General features: G+C 35.9%; 1 protein-coding gene across 7 annotated transcripts in view; it reads left to right on the top strand.

Annotated features, from left to right (window-relative positions):
* Positions 1-27,338, top strand: part of SREK1 (splicing regulatory glutamine/lysine-rich protein 1) — a 38,645-nt gene extending 11,307 nt beyond the window's left edge. Inside the window, exons 2-12 of one of the 7 annotated variants that reach the window (XM_010580511.1) lie at positions 368-501; positions 8,250-8,365; positions 9,748-9,912; positions 10,936-11,114; positions 11,692-11,822; positions 13,308-13,422; positions 15,975-16,094; positions 18,361-18,912; positions 23,265-23,360; positions 23,843-23,978; positions 25,083-27,338. In XM_010580511.1, the coding sequence (XP_010578813.1) occupies positions 368-501; positions 8,250-8,365; positions 9,748-9,912; positions 10,936-11,114; positions 11,692-11,822; positions 13,308-13,422; positions 15,975-16,094; positions 18,361-18,912; positions 23,265-23,360; positions 23,843-23,978; positions 25,083-25,235 (1,897 nt within the window). In that variant the 3' untranslated portion in view covers positions 25,236-27,338. Of the gene's footprint in view, positions 1-367; positions 502-2,149; positions 2,297-3,223; positions 4,233-7,835; positions 7,960-8,249; positions 8,366-9,747; positions 9,913-10,935; positions 11,115-11,691; positions 11,823-13,119; positions 13,423-15,974; positions 16,095-18,360; positions 18,913-23,264; positions 23,361-23,842; positions 23,979-25,082 lie in introns of those variants that run through there. The other 6 variants (XM_010580505.1, XR_775195.1, XM_010580508.1 and 3 more) reach the window with 6 other exon arrangements.
* The last annotated feature ends 519 nt before the right edge of the window (positions 27,339-27,857 follow it).

Below are 27,857 nucleotides of genomic sequence, written 5' to 3'. Positions count from 1 at the left end.
GTTTATTGGGGGACCCCCCCCCCCCCCAAATTATTTACTTGACGAATACGTCCAGTAAATATGCTACTTGAAATAGTAATTTGGAATGTATTGGTCAGTGTTGTTTACTAAGATTATAAAATAAAAATAGCCTTGTTAATTTGGGATTTTTGCTTCTTTAAGTTTCTATTTAAAAGGAGGAGGTGCTATGCTATGCCTTTTTCAGTGACATAGTAAGTAGGCAACTTAGTAAATTTCTATAGGCTCACCTTTTGGCTAACTTTTCCAGGAAGTCTAAACCCAATTTTTTTATTAAGGAGTAATAGTTAAAAATATGTGCATACAATTATTTAATGTGACTAATCGTTTTTTTCCTTTTATCTTGCAGCAATGCACCTCTTGCTTTTTCCTCCAAAGTATGTTATATTAAGTTTCGTGAAGCATCGAGTGTTGGTGTGGCCCAGCATCTAACTAACACGGTTTTTATTGACAGAGCTTTGATAGTTGTGCCCTGCGCAGAAGGTTGGTATTTTAGACATTCTTCTGTAATGTTGGTCTTTGTCATGTCTGCTAATTGTTTTAAGCTTTCCATGTAAGGAGGTGGTGCTCTGTTGTTATTTTATTTTATTTTATTTTATTGCTTTTTAAAAAAAATATGTTTGAAACAAAATTGAAAATTGAATGAAGAAACCCAATTATATAGATTTAATTGAAATTCAGCAGCAAAGACAGTTGATTCAAATTATGATAATTCAGTTTTCCATAGTAACTACATATTTTGAGGGAAAACAAGGTAAAATAATTCCCTTCAGTATGGTTTCTGTTGGCAAGCTTATTCTCACACAGAGTTCTCACTGAAGTCAATGGAGCACTGAAAAGATTAGACAATTTCCTGGCACTAATAACACTGCAGTTTGGATCGTATTGTATCACCTTTGGTGTGGTGGGTTTGTTGGGTTTTGGAGGTTTGGTTATTGGTTTTTGTTTTTTTAAGATACTGATTATTTTTCCTTTTTTTTTTGACTGAATCCCAGTTTTGTCTTGTAGATGTGTGATATGTGCATTTGGCCATTTTTGATTAATCTAATCTAAAATACTTAGCATTCATGGTGATAATTACTATTTGAATATAAATGTTTACCTGCTAGTTTAATAAAAAAAATTTCAATTTTCCTCTCTTGTTACTATGGAAAGTATTACTTTGTGTGCCATAAAAAGACTTCCTTATGTATACTGGTACTTCTTTTTGGTTTTGGATACGTCTTTAAAAATGCAATGATCTGTACAGAATGCTTCCTGCTTAAAAGATTTTTAAAACTCTTAATAATATAAAATATTTGGTGAATACTAAATTTACAAGTGTTCCCTTAACTAGCTTTGAGGCCATGCTTTACAGAGGTGTTGATTACAAGGTAGTTTGTATTGTTAGTATAATATCCCAGATCTGAATACAGTTACATGAAGCAGGGCACTGCAGTAGGCATACCGCTGGAGTTAGGCAGAGCCCCATTGACTTCATTGGGATCATTGTGGAATTGAGCATCTGCCTATGTGGTTCTGGACTTTTTGCCTCTTTGGAGTGGAAACATTCCAGCTGTGGAGTGAACCTAACTTCACTTTGAACATGGTAGCTGTTTTGCCATGAACAACAATATTTAGAGCAAGTCCAGAAATACGTCCTATTAACATAACTTTTCTAACTGCAAGAGTCAGGTTTTGGTTCAAAAAATACTGTTGACTTCTTGGAGTTTGTTAGCAGTGATCCTAGAGTACCATTTTTTGGCATGTTTGCCACATCATGATCTGGATAGTATGAGATTAGTGGTGCTGTGGTAATGGTCTGGGAAGTTCCTAGCAAACTCTGACAAGTCTCCAATGTTTCTTAGACTGTGTAAGTACTTTCACTAAGGGCTATATTGGCCTACAACATGCTGCCTATTCTTGTAGTCTTCCTAATAGGGGCATATGGCACATATATTTGTCTTTTGTGAAGCCTAAGTTTTTAGATGCTTTTATGCCTTGTTTTGGGGGTTTTTGGTTTTATTTTTTGAACTTGTTCTTAAACCATGAAGAGGATATTGCTGTATCCACTTGAAGCTCTGCAAAGGCTAATGAGACCAGAGTCCCTATTGAAAAACTGCCCCTAAATAATTGACTACAAATTATTCAGGATGTTAGTTTTATGTTTCATTGAAAAGACCTTAACACTGGTTCAGTACTGACAGAGAGGGAAGATTGCCGCCTAATGAATGAAGAACACTTCCTGGTGTTTTTCTTGTGATGAGATCACTGCCTGACGTGATATGGCAACAGGCAGGTAAAGCTACATTTTCCTGTGTCTCTTGATGGTAGACAATGAATGGACGGAGAATAAAATCAAAGTTCTGACAAATCTTGTTCCAGCCCCATTTATAGCTGACTTATTAGGCATTTCTGAGAAAACGTATTACAGAGAAGCTGTCACTGTTCAAAATCATTCTGGACCACACGGAGATTTATGCATAATTAAGTGAACAAGTGATTAGGTTGTGAGGTCAAATTTTTTTATGTCAAAATGCTGTTTCCATGTAACTTTCTAACAGAATCACTAATTTTAATTTATAAAGATGTGAATTTATATAGGTTTAACTTTTTGAGGAATTTATTGTGTGGAATAAGTATGGGTTTGGAGACCACAGCACAAGATTTTTGATTGACCATGTATCATATGATGCATTGTTAATGGAGTCAGTGGAGTGTATCACAGGCTTTAAAAGTAGTGATGGCTATATTCTACTGGGAGGTAAAATTATATCCGTGGCCAACGGTGCCAGTAATAAAACGTTTCATGCGCCGAATTGAACATAGAGGAGAGGTAAAACGGAACTCTGAAAACTTGGTTTTAAAAAACAGAATAAAATCTGAAATTTGGAGTGTATTTAAACTGGTAAATCAAGGGAGTATGAGGAGGGAATCACTACACAATGAAAACAATGTTCATTCTGTGACATTTTAATAAACAATTTAACAAAAATGTAATTGTAAATGAAGTAACATTATTAAGCTGTCAAAATACCACCTTTTTATGTGTTGTATTGGTAGGTTTTTCTTTAAACGTTATACTTTGAGAACACAAAGGTTGAAAAATAAACAAAGATGCCACCCTAATCATTCTAAATTTTATGTCCACATTATCTAGTAGATGGATTTTGACTATTAATTTGGTTTTGTATGTTTTCTCTGTGTGATATTTGTGCATTATTAGATGACTAGACTGGCCAAGGCAGACCTGTTACACTTGCCTGAGTTAGGCATTGTTTGCCATGCCACTAAACCTGCCGCCAAGTGAAACCTTCATGGGGGAAATGAGATCGAAGTCTGGCCTGCTGAAGATGGACGCCCTGTCTCTGTTTTTATTTTATTTTGCTTTCTTTCCTTTGTTTCTTTTATTTTTATTTTTATTTTATTTTGTCCCTTTTTTGTTTTGTTCTGTTAAATCTCTTTCCCTTGTACTTGTGAACTGGTATTTCAGTTCTGTAAAAATGGTGTTTTGTAAAGGGTTCACAGTGTTTCATTTTGAAGTTGACCTGAAGCTGCTTATGAATGGTGGATGGTATACACAGAATTTAGAATGTGATTAATTTTTATGCTGTGAATTACAGATAAATTTGATTTGGAATATGTTTAAGCATCCAAATTCAACAGATGAGCACATTGTGTCAGAAGACAGGAATAGTGAAAAATATATCTGTTTTAAGATACATTCTTTCATATGTTATGCTTTGTGAGTTTATCTTGGAAAAGGGCAGTTGAAACTCTTCTGGAGAAATTAACTTTACAAAGTCAAGTCATGATCTTTCTCTGCTATTTTTCTCTTCTCAGCAGAGTAGTTTTATTTTAGGTTGCATGGTCTGTTTGAAAGAAGGCTTACTATTTATGTCTAATAGAAGAAGAGTTTAAAATATTTCTGAAATTGAACTTTCATGAATATTGAATGTCATGAAATACTTGTTTGCTTCCAATGAAACCTTGCTCCAGTGAGGTCAGTGGCAGTAAGATTTCACCCTTTTTTTTTTTATAATTTTCAGAAAAAAACTGTTTACCACTCATAAGTACAAATGCAGCCTGAAGTTTTGGTTGGAATGTGTTATGTGAGGCACATTGTCTTTTAACGCTGTTATTTGTGGGAAGATTGAATCAGTTCTCTGTGTGTGTGTGTATGTACGTGTATATTGCATTTGACATGCTCCAGTGGTAGTTATTTCAAGAAGAGGTGTTTTTTTTTTTTTTTTAAAAAAAAAAAAAAGGAAAAAAAACCCTATTGTCTTGGTCGTCTCACAATCTCAAAACCCTGGCAGTTCGTGATGGAGTGATGGAGAAGGTTCTCATCCCTAAATGATGTTCTTTCTTCTTGTGAAACGGAAGCCCTGAAACAGAAGTGGTGGACCAGGTGGTGTGTCTAGTCCTCAGGCATTGCTCTTACAGCCAGCTGCATTGGGATCAATTTGTTTCACTCTGGTAATGCACCAGGCTGTGCACTGAAGCTGGGAAGAGCTTTGCTTCGTGATCTGTTGGATTTAGCTGTGGCAGTTGAGGTAATTGCCAGGAGGTGTAATCTCTTTAATCACTGCTGCTAAATCCAGTAAGAATCATGAACTGGATCACACAGAAATTATTTTATTTGTAAGTGCACATTTTCCATGATTTAAAACAGAAGGAAAGTAACAATTCCTTTAATTATGTTTATAGAGTAGGTGCGAACTATAAGTATTTTTAAAACAAGCAAACTTATTTATTGCAGAAGCCATTTTGGGGGGAAGGATTAACGATGTAGTTTCAGTACAAAGAGCAGGAAATTAATGTCTTCTGAGCACTTGAAGGGGAGTGAAAATAGTGTGATCAGTACTTGCTTAGCGCAGATACTTTGGTTCAGCATTTAGCAAAATGGATTCTGGTATGGACTAGGTTGATTATAGCTCTTAAGCACTTCAGTGATACAAAAAGTAACAATCATAACTGATACTTAGGACAACTGTACATTTCCTAAGAAGCATAAGGTCTCTCTAGGCAATGCAGAGCTAATCCACATCTGCTTCCAGATTCCTTTGCAAAGTGAAGAATCAGTCAATAAATTATCATAGAATCTGTAATTTACGAAACACAAGAGCTTCTAAGAAGTCTTTCTAAGGAGGTAGTATAGATGTGGCATATTTATTTTGTTTCCCTCATTAGAAAATAAATATCTTTACCTCATTTCCATTCAACTTTTAAATACCATGATTTTAAAAAATGAAACAGTTAAGCTAAAGTGGCTTTTTGTTGTGTCATAACCCACATATTTTGTTGTATCTTTGTGGGCTTGTATTCCTTTTGTAATTAAATTCATGGAGATAAAACTCCAAAACTTAAAGCCTGTAACTTGTGAGGTTATTTGGCCTCACGTATTAATTTGTTTTTCAAAACCATCTAAAAAATAGGAAATAAATTTGCAAGATATTTCAGGTTTTCATTTTTTTCCTCACAATGGTTTGTTTTCTATAGAATTGTTAAAACATTTGACCTGGTCTTAAAAACTGGAGAAGGATCCTTTGATAAGACAGTATCTTTGAACATACAGGCAAATTTTCAGGGATCTGTGTGTAGAGATAGACCCTTTCTCATTCTTGAATAAGATGAATAAGTCTTTGTGGCGTGGAACTGACCAACTAGATTTTGTATTTAAAATAAAACATTACATTGTTGAAGGACTAAGTATTCTGGAAATAATGCTGCTAACTTTACAATTTAGATATGCATGTTATTTATTCTTTGAACTGCTGTAACGGTGCTGCTTAACCGAAAGTGTTCAGTGGATTCCTTGAGCAACATTTGAGCAAATGAATAATTCCAATTATTTCAGTAAGATGACCCATATACTTAAAAATTTAGGCTTGTATTTAAGTACCTTTCTGAACTTGACTCATTGTCTGTTTAGTTATGTGCCTAATTCAGTTCTGTTTAAAAGGGCTAAATGCCTAAGCATCTCTTGTCTGGTTAAGTGTATATTAAATTGAATGTATGTAAGCGCATACTTAAATTAGGCATATACTTATGTACATTACTGACCAAGGATCTAAATTAGAATGCAGACACACCACTTGAGGAGCCATTTCTGCCATTGGATTTACTTGAGCCATGTCTGTTGATCCTGTAGAAACCTGCATGAGTATCCAGTTAATTGCAAGGTACTAGCTGTTCAGGATAAGGTCTGGTTCATTAGTAATTTGAAAACACTTAAGTATTTCAGTTTTCAGAAGAACTGGTACATAATTCTATGCCTAATTTGCACACACAGCTGCTGGAACTGTATAATTAAAAGCCCGTTAGTTAGCTACATATTAGGCAGGATGTGCAGCAAAGTACCTGATACTCATGAGCAGACAGGCAAATTGGGTACACCTCAGGTACACATTGCATGCCTCACTTCAACGTGAGATCTGTAAAGAGTGCTGAACAGTGTGATGACGACTCAGATGCATGCCTGTTTTTTAAAAAGCCCTGGAAGTCATTATTGCACAGTTAATTCTTAAGTGCTAATAATTTTCCTATTTTTCTCCTTTAGATAGCAAAATCAAGTGGTTTGTTACATGTTAAGGAGCAAGGTGCCTCAAAATTTAACATAAATAAAATAAATGTAAATAGGAAGCATGAGGAAGAAAAGGGTACTGTTATTTTATCTTTTCTATTCAACCCATGCTACATATAAATTAAGTTTCATTTAGATTCATTTTGTCCTTTGGTCATGTCCAACTGTAACCTGTTTGCTGCAGATCTGTAGAACAGGTGTGCAACACTTTTCTTCCTTTTATTTTTTTAAAGTAGTATGTTTCCTGTGGGGTCTGTTGGAACTTGTATAGCTAAAACTGCACAGTGTTTTGAAACTTACCTCATATTTTGCTTTTTGATAAGAATATTTATATATACATTTTTAAATCCTGATCTTAGGAGCTTTATAGTTAAAACATACACAGTTTGAACCAAAGCAGTAAAAGCCACTGGCACAGTATTTGTGTATACCTTGACTTTTAAAACTGTGTTTCAATAAAAGCATTTACTTTATTAAGTGCATGGGGTAATACCAAAGGGCTCAGCTGGATAGCATATATACAATTATGCCAGCAGTTTTGAATAGATCATAGATACCTAGTATAATTAAAACTTCTTTCAGTAGTTTTTCAGTTTAGCGTTTAATGTTTATACCAGTTTAAATTCCTTTACATTTCAAATTTAATACTTATGTTTAATTGTAATCATAATTTTTTAACTACTAAATCTTCTGATTTTTGAAGATTTTGGGGGGTTCATTTAGCAGTCTAATTGTGACTAACATTGAATGAAACCTGTGTTTAATTCAGATTAGATATTACTTAAACCTTTAGCTTTACACGGGGAATATCATCTGATTGAAATAGTAGGAAATAGGTATTTGGGGAAAATATAGGTTGCTTAACTGATGAGTTATGATTTTCTTCAATCTCAGGAAATTTAAAGCTAATTTGTCAAAGTTTCAGATAAACTGAAGTGACCTAGAATGTGAGACAGTACAAATCTAAATTTTTTCTTCCCTCCCCTCTTCCACCTCCAACTTCACTTGTAGTATGTATTGTGTGGAGTCACAGTAGTTTAGTAGTTTTTATTTTATTTTTATTTATTTTTACATCCAAAGTAGGTAGCACCAGAGGAATTTAAAAAAAAGCACAAATTTCAGCTAACACATACTTTGGGTGTTTTTTTTTTTCCTTTTTTTTCTTTTACTGATTTGGTTATTTGCCATTTCTGGGGATTAAACTTTAAAAAATGTTCTTCTTTTCTGTATCTGATGTTCTGTGTGCTATTAGTGATGCAGCCAACACGAACGGTTGTCATGTGTAAAACAACTTTCGATCACCGCGAAAACACCGCCCTGGGAAAGCGTCCATGCTTGATATCGTTTGGTTCATGAACATTAAGTTTCCAGTACAGGTGACCCATAGCTCAAAGTGTTAAATAATTGTATACATTATTCAGTTTTTAAAATAATAATCCATTAATGAGATTGCTAGTCTTTGAAGTTTTGCTCACTTTTGTTTTTCCTAGTAGAGCAGGGTAAAAGGAAAAACTTAAGTTCTTATTTGTTTCTTTGTAAGGATCTGGTAGATAGATTCATTGTTATTTATTACATTTTTAAATGCAAGGGTAATTGTAAGATCATAGAAAGAGTAACATCTGTGTAGTGTTCCAACTCTGTGTAATGCTTTCATTTGCTTCTTCAGGTAAAATCCCAGATGAAGCCAAAGCCCTTTCTCTGTTGGCGCCTGCTCCTACTATGACAAGCCTGATGCCTGGTGCAGGGTTGCTTCCTATACCTACACCAACCCCTTTGACTACAGTAAGAAAAATTCAGTTGCTGTTTGATTTCTGGTTTTCTTTATACTCAGTAGCCTTTTCTGTGTTCAGAGAACAAGAACTATCTGATCTATGGATGTTGTCCTCTTGTATGCTAGATCAGTGAGGGTTTAGCTGTGGTGCCTCTTTTGAGGGTAGATCATAAGATGTCCATGAAGTACTTTTCCTGGGTTTTTCTTTCAGATTACTATTTTGCAGAACAGTGGGTAAATACTGATTTTGGTTGTGTCCATTTTAATTGTTGTCCTTCCCTAGACCCATTAATTTGGTCCAGTGGCAGTGCTATCCACTTCCTAAAAATTTGTTAAAACATAAGAGTTACATTGACACAGTTCTTTGGACTATTAAGATGCTGCATTGGGTGCTTTTATTTGGTATCTCTACAACAGGGCTTTTGACTGTTTGCGTAGCAATGTTTTTACTACAAAAAGCATCAGAGCTAGCTGCTGCTACTTCTGCTCAGTTCCCTTTTGCCTCTGTAAGCCTTTCTTGACATCAGCAGGGTGCTGTGACCTATTCAGGGAAAATTTCAAGTTAAAATAGAGTAGTTTTCTCCTTTTTTACGTAAAAAAAAAAATTACAGGTAGCTTATTGAGAATTTCTCACACCTGTTAGAAAATTTGTTTGCTGGAAAGGCAGTTGCTTTTTGGGTGGAGAAAAAAAAATTCAAACCAGGAACTCAGCAGACCAATTTAATAGTGATTTTCAAGTGACATTTTTTATAACATTCCCCAGGAGAGATTTCAATTCGCAGTTCCAAAAATGAGAGCTGTATTGTCCTAATTCTCTAGGAAGTGACTGTGTTTGTAGGGAAGGAACTTTGACTTAATATCCTTCGCATTTCAACTGTAATTAATCTTGCCTTACATGTTGTGTTTGTCCAAAAGGTACCTTATCTGTCCCTTTGGTGGACTGATACCTATTACAGAACAAATTGGTCCTGGGCACTGCAAATTCCCTTCTTCCCTTGCTGGGCAAGGGCTCAGCAGTTCCTCCTCTACTCCTAATACTTGCTGTGGCAAAAAAATGATAATATTAGTAGTGTCTGAAGGCATCTTACTCAATTTGATTGACTGTAAGAATTAGAAGTTCAAGCCTATATGTTTTCTGATTGATACACTGCATCCCTGGCCTGACCTCTTTGATAAGATCTTAAATGATAGCCCACAGAAAATCCTCACTATAGAAGGTTATTTATGGGTAGATTTTTGTTCTTTAAAAAAAGTGCTCTGCTGGGACCTTAAAATATTGTATATTCATTAGATTTTTTTTTACAGAAATGTACAAGGCAGGCAAATATTAACAAGTGAAGTATCTCCCACCAGTGCTTGGTTGCAAAGTGTATTCTGGTTTTGTGTTTTCTAGCTCGGTGTTTCACTTGGCACTTTGGGGGCTATACCAGCAGCAGCATTGGACCCTAACATTACAGCACTGGGAGAAATACCACAACCACCAATTATGGGGAATGTGGATCCATCCAAAATTGATGAAATCAGGAGAACAGTCTATGTTGGAAACTTGAATTCCCAGGTAGCTTTTTTTTGTGTAATGGAAATACTAAAAGAAGGTTTAGAATTGTAATTCGTGAATTCTAATGTTAAAGAGTTTTCATCAGTTGATGACAATAGGAATTGAACAAAAAATAATATCCTTTTTGGTAACTAGTGATATTTTGAATTTTGAATGCTTCTGTGCCAGTCAGATCAGACCAAACTGTGGAATTCATTCTGGCAGGATACCAGAGACATCACACTGTAGCTGAATTCAAGAAACATGCTTATGATTGTGTGTGCTGATGAAATGTCCAGCTGGGTTGTGTTAGCTTAGCAATGCCTCAGAAGTCGGGAGATCATGGTAGCTGTTCCCCACAACACTGTGCAGTTGCTTAAGTACAGTAAGATGGAATGATGTGTCCTAGTGGGGGTTGCAAAATTAGCATAAATACCTTTGAGTTTCTGTAACTGGAAAGTTAGGTCTGTCAGAAACTTGGTTTTTCAGCAGTTGATTGAATTAATTGAAAAACTATTTGCTTTTGACTGATGGCAATATAAATATTTTATTTTGGAGTTTTTTTGACTGCCAAAGTAGCTACTAGAATGTAAAAGTACTATTGATTGCGATAAAATAAAACAAACTGGAAGCTAGTAGAAAAACAGATAAAAGCTAAGTCTTGTAATATTGTTTGGATTTTTTTTTTTTTAATTGATCAATATTCATGGTCAGTAGCTTGTACACAGGTGTGTAAGGAAATTCCTCATCAGTTATTTCAAACGAGTTGCCTGAAAATTGCAAAATGGTGCAAATGCTTTTTTAACCTAGATGTAGGAGTTCAGGGCTTGTGGTTGCATTATTCTAAATTGTAGTATATTCTTTAGATTAAAGGAAGAAAAAATACCTGTCTTTCTTAAAGTGTAACATGGCAAAATTCATGTTGTCTATGTAATAATGGTGAAATATCTTTCCAAAATCTGTAGCTCTTAGATTACCTGATATATTAGATAAGTTGTTTTCATTATGTATTTTACTTCAGCTGAGCTCTTCGACTCTTTCTAGACTACAACAGCAGATCAGCTGCTTGAATTCTTTAAGCAAGTTGGAGAAGTCAAATTTGTGCGAATGGCAGGTGATGAGACACAACCAACACGATTTGCTTTTGTGGAATTTGCAGACCAAAATTCTGTACCTCGAGCTCTTGCGTTTAATGGAGTTATGTTTGGAGACAGGCCACTGAAGTAAGAAATTAATTATCCATATGACTATTGAATGAGAGATTTCTTTCTATTCTTATACATTTGTGATCTGATGTGCAAGAAACTGCTGTGATGAATATTTTTTCAATATAAGGACCTATTGTTAGCAAACTGGAACATTTTTATAAACTCCAGTTTCAAGGTTGTGCATAACTTTCTCTGAGAAGAATATGGATGCCATTGAGTAAAATATATTTGTATTTAATCTTGAGAAAGTGGAAGCTATAATAGTGACAGAATGTGCAAAGTCCTTAGAACTAATTAAGTTTTCTATATAATATGTATGTAATTAGTTGGCCTTAACATAGAGATTTGATCTGGAATAGAGAAATAGATTCCTAGACTTCTACTAGCAAATATTTTAACACAGAAATATTGTGCCACGTTTATTTACAAGTGGTAAGATTTGAAAGCAATAAAAGACATTTCAGATATTTAGAACAGATGAGTGTTAGGATGAATCTGTAGTTTTGCTGAACTTTGAAGTTTTTAGTTGTTGTTTTTCATTTTCCCTTTTCAAGTGTTTGGGAGTTAAAAGTTTTATTTTTCCTTAATTTAGAATAAATCACTCCAATAATGCAATAGTGAAGCCTCCTGAAATGACACCGCAAGCAGCTGCCAAGGAACTGGAAGAAGTGATGAAGAGAGTAAGGGAAGCCCAGTCTTTCATATCTGCTGCTATTGAGCCAGGTAGGTACATGATGTTCATTACCTAACAGACATGTTCTGTGTGTACCTTGGCACACACTTCTCAGAGCATTATCAAACACAGGAAAAGGGTACTCAAAGTGAACAATATGTGTTGGAAAAAAAAGAAAATAACCAAAATTGTGTTCATGCAACAAAGCAGGGGAATGAAGCTGACTTTTTACTTCATCTTGTCTTATTTTCAGATACATTCTCACTGAGTGTTTTCAAAAATGCAAAGTTAATACTTAATATTGGTGCTTTTAAAGTTCAAGGTACTTAAAAACTTTTAAAAGAGGATGCTTTATATTTTGTTTTGTTCTCCTCTAGCACCTATTAATGCCATAGTTTGATGATCAGAGGGAGCTAGTATGGTTCTGAAAGCAGTAATACTATGCTTTCCTTATCTGCAGCAGGTTAATTTTGTGCCTGGGCTATGCTCTTTTTCATGCTGGCTCAAGACTGTGTGCATCCTTGTAGCAAATGGGATCAGAGAATTAATCTGGGATAAAACTTAACATATTATAAAGGACTTTTCTTCCATCCAGGTTGGTTCCCTGATCCCTGTTAACACTGAGATGCCAGGTCAAGGAGGAAGGTGTTGGTGGGTTGAGAGGTTAGACAGACATTTCAGTGCTGGTTTATTCTGACTTAAACTGTTTGCAAAACTGCAACATAAAAAAATTCTCAATTTGTTAAACTTGCAGTTGGGATCCTCCTTTTTCTTTTCATCAGCGACATTTTGTCATTCTTCTCACTAACAAACCCAGACCTTGTCTTACATAGGTTAGATAGTGTGGACTCTTGAGGGTTTGGGGGTTGGGGAGGTGGGTGAGTATTTTCTGTTGTTTTTTAGGGTTGGAAGAAAAACGGCTCTAACATTTCCTCAATGTTAAGCAGCAGAATAACAGTCTTTTAGAATCTGAACCAAAGTCTGGTGAGGTCACTGCTAAAGGTTTCTGTTGACTTCCTGGCCTTTGGATCTAACTTTTCACCCTGTTCTCTCCATCCCTTCCTCCTGCAAAACAATGTTTGAGGAATAAAACTTCAGTATTTGTGCAGTGGTTGAAATATCTAAAAATATGGAAAGTACTAATTATTATTTACATTTTATGCTTGTTTTCAAAATTACGCCCTCTAAATTCATTCTTCTCAGGTTATTTAAACAAAAAGTAATTATATTAAATAATAGACCAAGAGGAGAACATGTTGTGATCTTGTGCATTGTGGCAGCAACATAAATCCCATTCCTAATAGAGCTAGCTGTTTATAATTATCTGGTTTATGTGTACTGCTGCAGGATGGCTGCACTCAACGAGTATATGCAATGACTTTCTTGGATGTTTCTGAAGGATATTTGCAAAGAAGGAAGATGTGCAAAGAGTAGGCCCCTTGCACTATGTGTGGTACATTCCACTTGTGCCAGATTGTTAACTGGGATCTTTAAATGTTCTGAGCTTACACTGCAAAGTGGTTTTTTCCTCTCAGAGTCTGGAAAGAGCAGTGAAAGAAAAGGCGGTCGATCTCGTTCCCATTCTCGTTCAGAATCCAGGTCTAGCTCAAAATCCCGATCTAGAAGGAAAAGATCACACTCAAAACACAGGTAGGTATGGTTTTTATTTTGGACTAAGATCATACTGGGGTTTTTTTGACTGGTGATGGTTACTGAGATTTCTTACTGAGTTCCAAGACGAGTATCCCTGTAGAGAAGATTACTAACTTACACTGAGCAGATCAGAGTAACCAGGAATTTCGTCTCTGAACTGGTACTCTTTCCCTCTAAATGCTAAATGTTTTCAGGATTACTTTCAGTTACAACACACTAGAGGGCATGTTTTGTGCCATGTAGCATAACCATTTCTGTGGTTTCATGGTACATTTTGTGCCATGTAGCATTATATAATTTTGTGACCCTTATTTTAAAAAGAAATAATTACTTGTGTTTTGTGGATCAAACATGTAGTTTACTGTTAAGACCCTGAGCAGATAGGCTGGTTGGTTTTACTAGTAGAAAGTTCCTGATGTCCTGAACTTCTAAACATCGAGTTAACACATGCAGTATTTTTATTTACTGTACTGTAGATGTAAAGGTATGGGTTTTAAAAGCAGAAGAAAAAGGCTTTAGGGGCAGTTTTTCATTTTTCAGATTTTGTTTGGTTTGCTAAATTTGTTCGGTCCTGAAACAGGTTTTGGAATGTGGGAGGAAATAAAATTGCTAGATCACCTTTAAAGAATACCCATTACGGTTTTTCCAAGAGTGAGGCAGTCTTGCTCTGTGAGACGTACAAACGCCTCCTGAAATGGTTCAGATTCTTTCAATGTCAGGAATGTCTTTTGAACATTTACGTAATCAATCTAAAGATATTTGGCTACATTAAGTAACAACAACAACAAGACATTTAGAATGTATTTGACCTTTAAAAAGCTGAGTGTTGTCAGTGTTGCAGCAACAGCTCTGTTGTATCCTTTCATGCATCATCTTTTAAGAAGGTAACTTAAATTCATTTAGATACAGAAAAGATTGCCAGAGGGAGTTATCATCAATTATACTACCAAACAAATACAATATAAGTGCAGGCTTCAGTTTTGCAATAGTGAGACACCACAGGACATGTTGTCTAATGACATCAAAATACTAGGTACCTTTTTAATGCAAGAATAATAATTTGGTCACTTCCTTATTGCTTGCTTCTCTGCTGTTTCCCTAACTCAGGATGTAACTGCAAAACAGTCTTTGTCTTCTATAACACTGCAGTAATGTCAGTAATATTTTGTATTGACACAAACCAAATTGATTTTTAGAAGTTAAACATACATTTTTTTACTTATGGAAAACCTGTGCTTTAAACTGTTCATAGTTTTATATATATATATATATAAATAAGTTTCTAAATTATTTACTACTGCTACTGTTTTGAGAACATGCTGAAAAAAGGCCAGTCTGATCTGTTGGGGCAACTTCATCCCTAAGAATAAACTATCCTTTCCACTTCCTTGTTTTACTGTTTTATAAAACACTTAAATTGTTTTCATCTCTATGATACAAAACTTATTCAAGGTCTTATTTTGACTCAATTTTTATTAATTTGCCCTGTTAGTTTGTATTTCTGCACTGATAAGCAGAGCAAAGCTGTAGGTAAAAAATGGTTGCCTCTCCTCTTGGTATATATTACTCTGTGTGTCTTGAGCTGCAGAAGACAGGTGGAGCTGGTATTTTTTGTACCTCCCTGTTCTTCAGGATTTATTGAATAATATACATGGCCTTTCTGTCTTTGGTAAGTTAAACTGCATGGTACCTTAACCTCTCAGGCAAAGTATCCAATGATGTGGTTTTTTGAAACTTAATGTTCAAATTCAGCTTTTTATTTTTGCTTTCCTAGGGAGTGTGATCGTTGAAAAATAGGGAATATTTTGGAAAAAAAGAATATAATAATATTTAAAAGTCTTATTTTCTTGATCAAATCTGCGACTATACTATATATGTTTATTGGAAGACTTTAATTGGATTTTTATTAGAATATCTGCAAATTATTTGCATATCATATAGTAAATGCTCATTCCTTTCCTTGAGAATTGTTACAGTTGAAATCCATGCTAACAAATCCTTTCAACTGAAAGGCTAGCTTGGCTAAATGCTGAACCACAGACAGTGGGTTTTTTTTTTTTGCTTTGGTTGGGTTTTTTTAAAGTTCATTTAAATTGTATGGCTGAAGAAAAATGCAAAAAGAGACCGGTTAAAGCCGTCTTTCTTCAGTGATCAAGACTGCAATAACTGACTGGGCCTGGGAAAAAACAAAATGTAACTATTTTTACAAGCTGCTAGAAATGTGTCTATTTTATGCACTGTAATTTACTAAGGACAGCTATCCTAATATGATATGAATTTATATATTCCAGAATGTTCATGGAGGTTATTGTGAAACATGGGTATTACTTAAATGGTGCATTGTTTCAAAGGAGGACATGTGGACCCTGTGAAGCATAAAGTATCTGTATTTGCAAGAATGTTGGTAGGCAGTATATTACTGAGGTGTAACTTGTTACTTGATTTTATGTAGTGAGGCAAGATTTATGGGTTTTTTTCCTTTGTTGGTTGACCTAATTTTTATGAAGTTTCAATATTAAAGTATTTTTCTTCTGGCATTGTTTGTATAGAAGTAGATCTGGCAACAGATCACTCTCAAGACACAAGGACAGACGCAGATCCAGAAGTCCCCTGAAAAAACGGTCTAGGTCCAGGGAGAGGCGGAAATCAAGAAGTCGCTCACGTTCTCGGTGAGTTCCATTCCTAAGAAATTATACTGTTCTTCTTAGCACACAGTACAGAGTTTTTGAAAAAAATCTAACAGACCTTTTAGGTGATGGTAAAGGCTGGAATCTCTAAATGCTTTAGCCTGTCCTTAGCCTTTGTCTGTGGGACAAAAGAATAGAAAGTAAATTTAAATGCCGAGTGTACTGGTTTGGGCTGGGATAGAGTTAATTTTCTTCACAGTAGCTCATATGGTACCTATGGGGGTTAAACCACCACACTGAGGTACCTAAACTTTGATAGTCTGGTCTACATTTATACCAATGTGCAAGATGACCAAAAATAGGTACCTTTAATTGCCAGACTTTAACCAATAGATTAGGAATCTTCTGTGTAGCCTGTGCAACCCACAAAAAAGTGAATGATGCTTGTTTGATCTATACCAGTTGAGAAGGCTGAACTTGGTCCCACATTCGGAGAACATATATAAAGTTTTTGTGCATGAGCTTTTATTTTTGCCTTTGGCTATCTCATATCAGCCATATGCTGCTGTGGGTACAAACCTATGTGTCTGTTATATGGCGTATTTGCATTTCAGGATCTAATGCATTTATATTTTACCTAGTCTATTAATCTTTAAGTCTGATCATCTAATTATAGAACTGTGAAATTCCAGCAAGATAATAGCATAATTTTCTGAGGGATGAAGTAGTGAATAATCACAAAACAAAAGTGCCTATGAATGTAGCTTCATGAGTAGAAGTCTTGGTACTTTTCTTTCTGTTTCATCTCTGTAATTCCCCTGATTCATTTAAAGGGAGGTTCATACTTAGGTTGTGCAGTTGCCTCTTGTTTTTTGAGGAAAGAAGTTGTATGGGAAAGAGAACTGCAGATCTGTGGACCTCAGTGGAAACAGGAATAGGCTACATATCTAGCTGGGCTTTATTGATGAATCTTTTTGATTCTCGGTTGCTGTTGTCTGGACCTTCTTGAGATATCTGGAAGGGGCAAGTCAATGAAATCTCTGTGATAAATTAACTGGAAGGCACTTCTTGGGTCATTGTGAGACTCTGCTATTGCAGGGATTGCATGCTGTTTTCATCTTTATGGTCTTACATTCCTTCTCTGAGCGTTCTAAAGAAGTATTTGTCAAAACCCGATGGGAACCAAAATTGTCAGGTCACAGAGCATACCACAGTCTACTATTTATTAGCAGTTGAGAAGATACAGCCAAATGCTTCTGTTGAAGGAAGGTGGGGGCTGTGCTTAGGACCTTTCATGTGTGAAGGAGTCTCTCTGAGAATCTTGAAAAATCCTAGAATAGGTACCAATACCAATAGACACAGCAACTTCTGTAAGTCTGGTTCTCTTGGACATATAAAAGCCTACTAATCAACTTCTCTTGTGCTTTCTCCTGTTCCTCTCTCTGCACAATTGTTCATTTTCATGTCCTAGAGGCAGGTCTAGGACTCACTTGTCTCTCTGCTAGAAAGGAGAGCCAGAGGCTCGCACTTCCAAATAGTATTGTACCAAATGTAATCTTCCAGCCAAAGCTGTGATCTAATCAATTTTTGTTTGGCTTGGCGACTAGAACATCAGTTGGAATTTTCCTCACTGTTCTTCTTTTTATGAACATGTATCATTCTGCGTGTCCCAAAGACGTTGACTTGTTCTGTTATCCTTGCTTCTGTCTTTAGTGTATTAAAAATTTTTCAGTAATTTTCAAGTTCCTAATGACATTACAGGTGATTGAATTGTCTTTATTGAGTTTAGACAGAATTTGTTTGGTGAAATTTTATCCTTGTTTTTTTTTATTTCTGTGTATTGATTGTTGTTTTTCCAAGCAGTTCCAGGATATCTGTGTGAGAGAACACTGTAGAATAAAGACTAGGTTATTCTGCAGTCCATTTTATGTGGACACACTTTTAGTAAAGAGTGGATTTGCAGATTCTAGAGTTCATCTCCTGACAAAATGTAGAAACTAATTTATGTATGTATAATAACGTAACTGTGAGGTGAAGAGACATATTCTTTCAAAGTGTAATAACATCACCCTGAAGATCGCAGTTTGATTTGATTTTGGCCTCCCTTTCTGCAGTTTGGTTTCCAAATTTTTCCTGGCTATGTAACCTTTCCCTCATGGTGAACAGAATTAAAATACTGAATAATTACTATTTTTCAACACAGACGGATACTTTATCTTGAGCAATTTATGTATGCTAAAGAGTTAGTTGTAATTTTAATTGGAAAGTTCAATGGTGAACTAATGGATTTGTGTTTGGCTTTTCACAGGGACAAGAAAAGAGACAAAGAAAAGGTCAAGGAAAAAGAAAAGGCCAAAGAAAAGGAGAAAGAGAGAGACCGAGACAAGGAGAAGGAGAGAGACAGAGACAAAGACAGGGAAAGAGAGCGAGATAAAGAGAGAAACAGGGAGAAGGACAGGGAGAGAGATAAAGAGCGAAACAAAGATCGAGACAGAGTCAGAGACAAAGACAGGGATAGGGACAGGGACAAGGATAAGGACAAAGATAGGGACAGGGACAAGGACAGGGAAAAGGAGAAAGATAAGGAGAAGGAAAAAGACAGAGAAGAGGTAGATGAGAACAAAGAAAAAGAAGAGATTGAGAAAGAAGGAGAGAAGGACAGAGAGAAGATTAAGGACAAGGAGGGAGATAAGGACAAAGGAGGGGACAAAGAGAAGGACAGAGACAAAGAAAAGGAAAAAGATGGAGATAAGGAAAAGGAGCGAGAAAAAGAGAGAGATGATAAAAAGAAGAAAGATAAGAGATCCAGAACACCCCCAAGAAGCTATAGCTCTTCAAGAAGATCTCGTAGCTCCAGCAGGTTTGTTTAGAATTTTTTCATGCGTTTTTTGACTTGTCAGTTCAGTGAGGCACCATCCTAGTTTTTATGTATCAATATCAGCATGTCTCTTACTAATAAAATTTGTATTATTTCTGTTTTGTAGATTTTCCTATAAAGTAAAATCTATTACAAAGAGCTCTTTATGATGCCTGATAGAACGTAGTTTCTTTTTGGGCTGCTGGTGCTTGCCTTTCACATAACCGTATAGCATAGTCCTTGAGGACAGTAAGGAGATGATTCTTGTGCCATTTCTCTGCGTTGGAGCCATCCAAAAGTTCTGATAAAGTGACATCACACATCATCTTTCTCCTGATGAAAGTCTGATTCACTATTACATAGTTCCTTGGTTACTTACATACTGTACAGTGTTTGTCTGTAGATCTTATGAATAGTTGGGTGATAGTACTTGCCACTCTTCAGCTGGATGGCTGAACAACAGGAATCAAGCATATCACTTGGCTGGCTAGCCATTTGGAGTGTGAATGTATCTCAGTTGGAAGATAAGGATACCTTGTTTAGCTGGTTAGATGGCCAGGTACAAGTAAAAAGTAACATTCCTTAATGATGCTGATAGTAAACAGGAAAACATTCAAGTTAATGTAGCTGTTGTTTTTGCCTCTGGGAGCTGCTAAACTGGGTGGAAGTCTGGATAAATTCAGTACAGCAAAAGGAGACTGTGAGATCTATTATAAGCTCTGTAAGTGGACTAACTCAAGCATGTTCTAAAAGCATTGCGGCTAACAAGTTCAGAAGCTTTGGTGGAAACAGTGCTTTCTGAATACCTCAGGAACTGGGGAGTTCAGTAATATCACATGTCAAATTCAGATACCAAATTTTATCTGTTACCTTGAGAGAAAGAAATGCTGGATTAATTGGAAAAAGTTCTACGTATTATAATCATTTCACTGGACAAAAGCAAAATTCCCATGGTCCTCAAAATTCAGGAGTTCATAGTTCATATAAGGCAGAAAAGCGTGTAATGGTTTCTGAAAATTCTGTTTGCGTTATATGTAATGTCCATGTTGTTTTGGTGGTTTATGGGCAAAATACTGTGGCTTCTTTAAGCGTATGCAGCTTCCTATTTTAGTGCATGTTTAACATTATTTCGTGGGTTAAAGAACTACGCAGAGCAGAGGTAGCTCTGCCAGCTTTGAAAATGTAACATTTTCTGTCTGTAGGCCTCAGGAGTGTTGAACTAAGTAAGTGTAGAAAAAAGATTTTGACAAATGTGTAGCTTATATAAGAACCTTGGTGGAAGATCCAGTTCCTAATGTCAGATAGCAAGTGTAGTTAGCTGGATGTTACCAAAAATTCATACTCTAGTTTGCAACAGTTATGCTCCCCTTTAAGAATCTTGCTATTGAAGAAAGGCTATGGAAGGCTCAAATGCCATGTACTTGGGCAAAGAATTCTAGTGAACATCAGTGTGCATCTTTTCTAGTGGGCTCACAGTACAAAACCCTACTTAATATGAAGTTAGGTTTTTTTATACATGCTACTAAACAAGGACAATGTTCTTTTGAAGATGGAGGATGAGAGAAATACACTTTTTTATATGGATTTACAATTCTTTTTTCAGATATAGCATTATCCTTAGAGTATCAATACTGGGGCCAATATTGTTGAACATTTTCATCATTGGCCTAGACAGTGGGACAGAGTGCACCCTTGGCAAGTTTGCAGACAATGCAGAGCTGGGGGAGAGGCTGGGGCACCAGAGGAGTGTGCTGCCATTCAGAGAAACGTCAACAGACAGGAAAAATGGGCTGACGGGCATCTCATGGATTTGAACAAAGAGAAAGGCCAAGTCCTGTACCCAAGCAGGAATAACTCCATTGCACCAGTACAGCATGAGGGCTGACTGGCTGGAAGGCTGGCTGGCAGAAGAGGCCCTGGGGGTCCTTCCAGCAAAGGCCAGTGGTATGCTGAGTTGCATTAGGCAGAGTGTTGTGAGCACGTCAAGGAAGGTGATTTTTTTCCCCTTCCTCAGCACTGGTGAGGCCACATCTGGAATCCTGTGTCCAGTAGCAGGCTCCCCATTACAAGAGACACACAGATATACTGGTGTGAGTCCAGTGAAGGGCCACAAAACTGATAAAGGGCTTGGAGCATCCTCCATACAAGGAGAGACTAAGGGAGCTGGGATTGTTTAGCCTGGAGAAGAGAAGGCTGAGTGGGCATGTTATCAATGCGTATGAATACCTGATGGGAGAGTGTGAAGAAGACAGAACCAGACTTCTCAGTGGGGGCCAGTGACAGGCTAAGAGGCAGTAGGCACCTACTGACATATGGGAAATAAAGGCTTTTTTCTTACGTTTAAATTGTGTTTTTTTCTGGGCAAACTGGAACCAGTTACCCTGAGAGATTGTGGAGTCTCCATTCATGGAGGTTTTAAAAATCTGTCTGGATGTGGGCCTGAGTAACCTGCTCTAGTTTGACCCTGTTTTAAGGTGGGGGAGGGAGAGATTGAACTAGGTGGTCTGCAGAGAGCTCTTCCAACCTCAGTAATTCTGTTATTCTCTGAAAAGTAATTGTGAATGGGTTGGGCTACAGAGTCCCAGTTAGCTTGCATTTAGGGATATCTGTTTACTTTGGTAATTGACATTGCCTAGTTGAAATGGTTACAAACCCTTCTGGAGAAGATAATCCAACAAACTGGCATTTTCAGCTGCCTGGATTTACAGTGCAGCGCTGAGTTGGGACTGCTGATCCTTCACCTGACGAGTGTAAAATATTGGACAAATCATCATCTTTCTGGAGAATAGGGGAAGGTGGAAGGACCTTCTAAGAACTAGGTGGCAACTGACCTCGCTTTACTGACAGCATACAAGTACTAGAAATCAGATGGCTATTTGCGATTCCTAGCTGAAGGAAGAGACAGAGACTAGAGGGAGAAGAGGATCTGGCTCCTTTTCCAACAGACATCTACAGGCTAGCAGAGGGGATAGGCACAGAATGTTACTTCTGTGTTATGATTAAGAGACACAGGATGACTATCAAAGTATTCAGACTTGTTTTTTCTTAAATTTTGCTGTATTAGTATTGCTTAAGAGTGTTAAAAGAACAGGTGCACAAAAATCTTTATCTAGAAAAATGTAATAAAGATGGGAACAAATACTGTCAGACACAGTTGTAGCTCTTCAACTTGCAATAAGAAAAGCAGAAAACAAAATCATTAAGAAATTTTTTTTCTGTGCAGCTTCAGAAGGTTGTGGTAAATGATATTGTCGGAGTATCAATCTAGATAGTGATACTAAGCATATCTTAAAATACCCTTTTGTAATTTTTCTAATAACTGTTCATTTCTTGGCATTTCTAAATATTGAAGATAAATATTCACACCTAATGGTGTGAATTGCAAAAGCAGGTACACATAATTGTAGCTTTTGTGCCATATCTTGAAGTGCCCTCTCAATTACTTTTTAACTTCCCTCTTTTCATTTGATGGTTCTTCCTGACCGCTTTTCCCGCTCTATGAAGAGGTGATAGGAAAAAATAATCTTTCTTTGACAGAGATGGGTTCTACGTTTATGTTGAATGAAGGTTTACTGGCTCAGTTTTTGCTTTATTTTAACATGTGCCTCAGCATGTTTGCAGCCAGTTGTTTAATGTTTTGTTCTATGCAAGATGAAGACTCCATAATAGCAACGTCAGCAAATCTCATATATCTGTGTAAAACAGCTGTTTTGTAAAATACTACGAGCTCTTCAGTGTGTTACAGAATGATAACGTTCTGTCTGCTGAGCAAGGACTGCTAGGAAAACAATAGATATTAACTTATTTATTCTGATTTTGACAACAGCTTGAGCTTCATTTTGCACTGCTTCTAAACCAATAGGACTGCTAGCATATGTATTTAGGAATTAAAATTCAGTCAGGCTGAACTGAAATTACAGTGATCTTCAGGTTGTAATGTTACATTTTGAAGTTAATATTGCTCAAGTTATGCCTTTTGTCTTAAAGTGGCTATTCATTCAGTTGGGTTCTTTTCCTGACTGAAGAAACTCTTAATACAGGATTAGTGAATTCAGTGTGTTTCCATTGTTATCAGGTATAAATACAAGCAAGTGAGGATAAAAAAAACCCTAAAATCTGAAAGGGCACAATCTTTTTTTTCCCGCTTCCAGCCTCCCCTTTCCCATCAAACTGAAACATATGAACGGGTTTTTTTGCTTTGTACAGTTCATATATTGGTGGTGGTATATATTGTTAAATTCAGGGATATTTACTTAGTTGTGGTGTCCAATCATTTTAAGAGCTTTCTGTTTTTATCTGGTTCCTGAGTTTATTATTTTTATTCTTTGATAATCTTTAATTTCTTGGTCCTGTAGAGAAAGGCGTAAAAGGAAGAGTAGAAGTTCCTCCAAGTCTCCTAAAACATCCAAAACAACAAAAAGAAAGTCTTCACGAACTCCTTCTCCAAGAAGGTCAGTTTGATATCAACATAAAAGTTACTGAGCAGTTAAAGAGGAAGAACTTATAGTATTTGCATTGTTTTACTGCCTTTGCACTAATCATCTCAGATGATTTCAGTTGATCAGTATGATTCAGTTTTAATTTAAAACAAAACCAAATCAAAACAAAAACCTTCACAGATTTGAGCTTTGGTATGCTTTCAACTAGAGAGTTTCAAATCTGTCAACAGTGCAAATTTGCTTCAAATCAATAAAAGCCCTTTATCGCATACAGATTAATTTTTCTCTTTGCAAATACCATGTGTAATGAACATACGTATTCTTTAGCTCTCTTCAGTCAAAAAATCCCCTTGTCTTTATGAAGGGGTTTTGTTATGTTTGGGTTTTTTTTTTTTTTGAAAACCCACAGATGAGAGTTTAGTTTGCAGTTAAATGGTTTGAAGCTTGTTGCTGTTGGATCAAATTCTGATTTGACTAAATACTTTCTTAAACAGAAACAAGAAAGAAAAAAAAAGAGAAAGAGATACAAATAATGAAAGAAGAGAAAGAGAACGCTCCACCTCCAAGAAAAAAAGTAGTAAAGAAAAAGAGGGAAAGGAGAAATCTGACAAAAGCACCACTGCTTTGAAGGTAAGCTGTGTGACCAAGTGATAAGCAGAGTTAAGTGGTGCTAGTGGAGCCGTTATTGAAATTCCTTCCCTTCTTTTTCTTTCTTTTCCTCCTCCCTTCTTTTTCTCCTGTTTTCTTAACAAATTATTACCATTTGGGTCTAGCTTTTACCAGCTGGAGACCTACAGTTGGTGTTAGTGGGCCAGTTGGATAAGTCTGCGCGTTTGAACTTTACTGGACTTGTAGTAGCTTGTGTGAATAGGTTACAGAAACACTTTGTTTTGGTTTCTCTTTCCTGTTCTGTGCCATATGTTAGGACTTGGCTGGCTGCTTATTTGTATGAGCAGGCAGAAAGCAGACTGTGTAACTATGGAGCAGCATTCAGGGACAGCTTGGCTGTCAAGCTGAAAAGATTACTTTTTTAATAAACTTTCACTCTGCAGTTCAGCCTCTCCCTGGTTGCTTTAGCCCTGGTCTGCGTGCTGGACTCTGTAGTAGTAAAGTTGAAGAGTTGGGGAAGAGTAGTATGGGATTTTGACCTGCAAAATAGAAGGTGGCATGAATAAGAAAAGAAACATCTTCAAATTGTTTAATCTTAGAATTTGAAAAGCAGCATGCCTTTAAAGAGCAGTTTGTTGTACTCAAAATTATTCAGCTGTTATAAAACAGCTGGTTTAGGTGGCTCTGTCCATGTGCTTAAGTATTATATTACCCAAGAATTCTCTTAAAATGCGTCAGATACCTGACAAAAAATATGAAAGAAGAAATGTAATTCTATTTTATTTATAAAATACGGTGAAATCTTAATTTCTGGAGCTGTTTCTCATAGGTGCCATGATGCTGCTTGTTCTGTTTTTCTGGATATTGATGATAAAGACAGATCACTTTATGGCAATAATTTCTTGGATGATGGGTTGTTAGGAATGCCTAGCTTCAGCCAATTGAAAAGAAAATTTAAAAAAAAAAAGAAAAGAAGCTGACACCTCAATTCTAAAAATTTTTGAGACAAGACAGGCATGTAAAAATTGAGACAATAAAAATATTGGAGTCAATAAAAGTATTGGAAGTCATATGCTGTAATGCTAAGAATATGATTTTTTTGTAAAATAATTTTATCTTTGGTAGGACAAAGATCACACTAAAGAGGATCAGAATTCAGAAATTGACAAGGAAGTAGACAACAGAGATACACAAAGGACAGATGAAGTCAAACTACAGCACAATGGGAACTGTCAACCAAATGAAGAAAATCTCTCAATTAAAATGGAAGAGGTTTAATGCAAAGACTGGACCTCTGATTCAACTAAGGAATGAAATCCAAAGCTTTTTATTTCCCAGAATGAGGAAGAAAATGTCAAAGCAATCAACCTGAACGTGTTGATAGTACTAGTAGCTCTTCCAGTTCTTGTGATAGCTTTGTTGTCTTCTTGCTGTAAAGCAAGAGAGCACGGACCAGTAGTTATACCATGAAAAGGCAGATGCCATCAGAACTATTCATCTTTGAAAATCCATGCATTTCCATCATGGCTGTACTTATTTGTAAAATGATTTATGTTGAGTTTTACCATAAGCTGTTACAAATAAGTAGAAACTGAAAGATGTAAACCTGTACTACCCCAAAAAGGCTGAAGATATGCATTGAAGGTTGTTTAAAATACTGCTTGTTGATGAATTTTGTATTGGTTTACTTCGTGGGTTAAAAAATCCACAAAAACTTCCATGTGTACTGTTTGATGTGCTTGGAAATGGTGCATAAATATACACACTTTCTTTTGTTGTAAATGACAACTGTAGGGAAGGGGTTTTTAAACATAAACACAGTTTGACGGTTTTTGTGTTAAATACCCACTGACTAGTATATTTTTTATTTGCTCACTGCTTGAGATTCTTGGGGTTTATTATTTAAAAGGATTTCTTACTAATATCCCTAAAATTAATATTTCTTTTAAAGTATTTGAACAGTGCATGCTACTTTCTTGTTCCTAAAAGGGACATTGCCATGTTATAGATAATAGGTTAGCTTACTGCGTTATTTTGGGGTTGTTTTGTTGTTTTCTTTTGTCCTTCCAGAATTGAGCACATCTCTATGATGTTATCAGAACTTACAGCTTTGTTTTCAGCTGTACTGCAGTGTGTCTGTTCAGCTGCAAATAGTACAGGTGCCATTATGAAAATAAACTTTTATTTGTTTAAAAAAACATGGGAGCACAAGCAGAAGCTTTAGTGCCTTCTTAAAATGTGGTATTTTCTAGAAATGTGTATGTGCTATTACTCATTTTCAGCTAGATCTTACATGATCTCTATTGCTATTTTGCCACCACCATACTGTAGACAAGAATGCAAGTGGTTTGTCAGAATGGTTGTTTGATTCACTTGTTAAAATACTAAAGCTCCATTTTTACTTTAATTTTTTAATTTTAGAAGAGATTTATAGATGAAAGCAAGGATGCAATTTGGGGACCACCACTGTACAAAAGTAGTAGCAGAATACAAAGCATTTTCTGATCACCTGCATCAAAGACAGCCCTTTAGATATTTTATCTACATTTGGATGGCCTTAATTGTTACCTCTCCATCATCTTCTCTGATACCTGTTGGGTGATATAAAAGGAATTGTATGCAAAGAAGAGGGGATAAAAAGTTCTAATTTACACAGGAGTTATATGGTAGAGGTTTTTTTTCATTCTTTGGGGAGAAAACATGTAAGAAGAGAATGACAAAGCAAGTATTTTTGTCAAGGTAAAACATGGCTTGTGTTTTCCGAACTAATTTAATCAGTTACATGAGATTTCTTAAAGAGTCATACCTTTAAAACTTACTTATACCTAAAATCGAGTAGAGTATTTTTAATACAACTTAATACAATCAAATGACTTAATTGCCTTACCTCATGGGAAGTTATTTCTTTCAGTTAAAATAAAAAACTTCATAGCATACTAACTATTTGCTTTCAATTTGTTTTTCTTTTCCTTTGCATAGTTAATTCTCAAAAAAAAGCATATTACAGGGGATGAAAAATTTGCCCAGTTTCTAAGGTAATGAAACCCAATTTGATTGTGAAGCTGCTTAATCACTCTTCATTTTCGATAGAATTTAATGTTCTTGCCACTGTGTACATTTAAGACTATAGAAAATGCTTTACCATGTAAAGTATAGACAGTCATTTTTGTGATGTTTAAGCCACATGCTGTTGGCTGGTAAACAGCTTATTCTGATAAAGGAGTGACAAATCTGTATGCTTACAGAAGACTGTGAAGGATTGTGTCTTGCAACAACAGCTGTCTTATTTATGATGTGTAAGTAGCATAGAACAAAGCGATTGTTTGTATACTTGCTATCTTTGGTACCATTTCACTAATAAAATTAAGTATTTTAGAGGGACATTTCTGCTGGTACATACTTACTGAAGGAATATTTTTAGTTATCTGGTCTTATTCACAAAGCTCCTTTGATTTGAAATGTGGATACCAGTGAAAATATACATGTATTATTTATAGTATCTTTGAAAAACTAGTTTCTCCTTTGGGAGGAATTAGAATTCTTGCCAGTGTATCATGTTTCAGCTGGTACTAGTTTAATTTCTTGAGTTTTGTTATCCTGAAATTGCGTAGCTCTATTAGATATCAGTTACAGAATATGTAAAGGATTGCGTACAGTTAGCTAAGAAACATGCCTTTGGAAATTAATAGTTAAGGGTGGCAGCCTTACTAGCTAACTTACGACATGTGTAAGTCCATATGCAGCACACTGTTACATTGTATGTGAGCTATAAAGATTTCCTTACAAAAAGGTTTTTTCCTAAAAAAAGGTAAAAAAAACCCCAAAAAACCAATCACCAAACACACAAACACACCTCAACTCATATTCTCTGACAAATGCTGTATTTTCTGGTTTTGCTTT

The sequence above is a fragment of the Haliaeetus leucocephalus genome, unplaced genomic scaffold, assembly GCF_000737465.1.
Source record: "Haliaeetus leucocephalus isolate CR32 unplaced genomic scaffold, Haliaeetus_leucocephalus-4.0 Scaffold722, whole genome shotgun sequence".
Taxonomy (NCBI): domain Eukaryota; kingdom Metazoa; phylum Chordata; class Aves; order Accipitriformes; family Accipitridae; genus Haliaeetus; species Haliaeetus leucocephalus.
The sequence above is the reverse complement of the archived record's forward strand: the minus strand, read 5'-3'. Positions and strand labels throughout refer to the sequence as shown.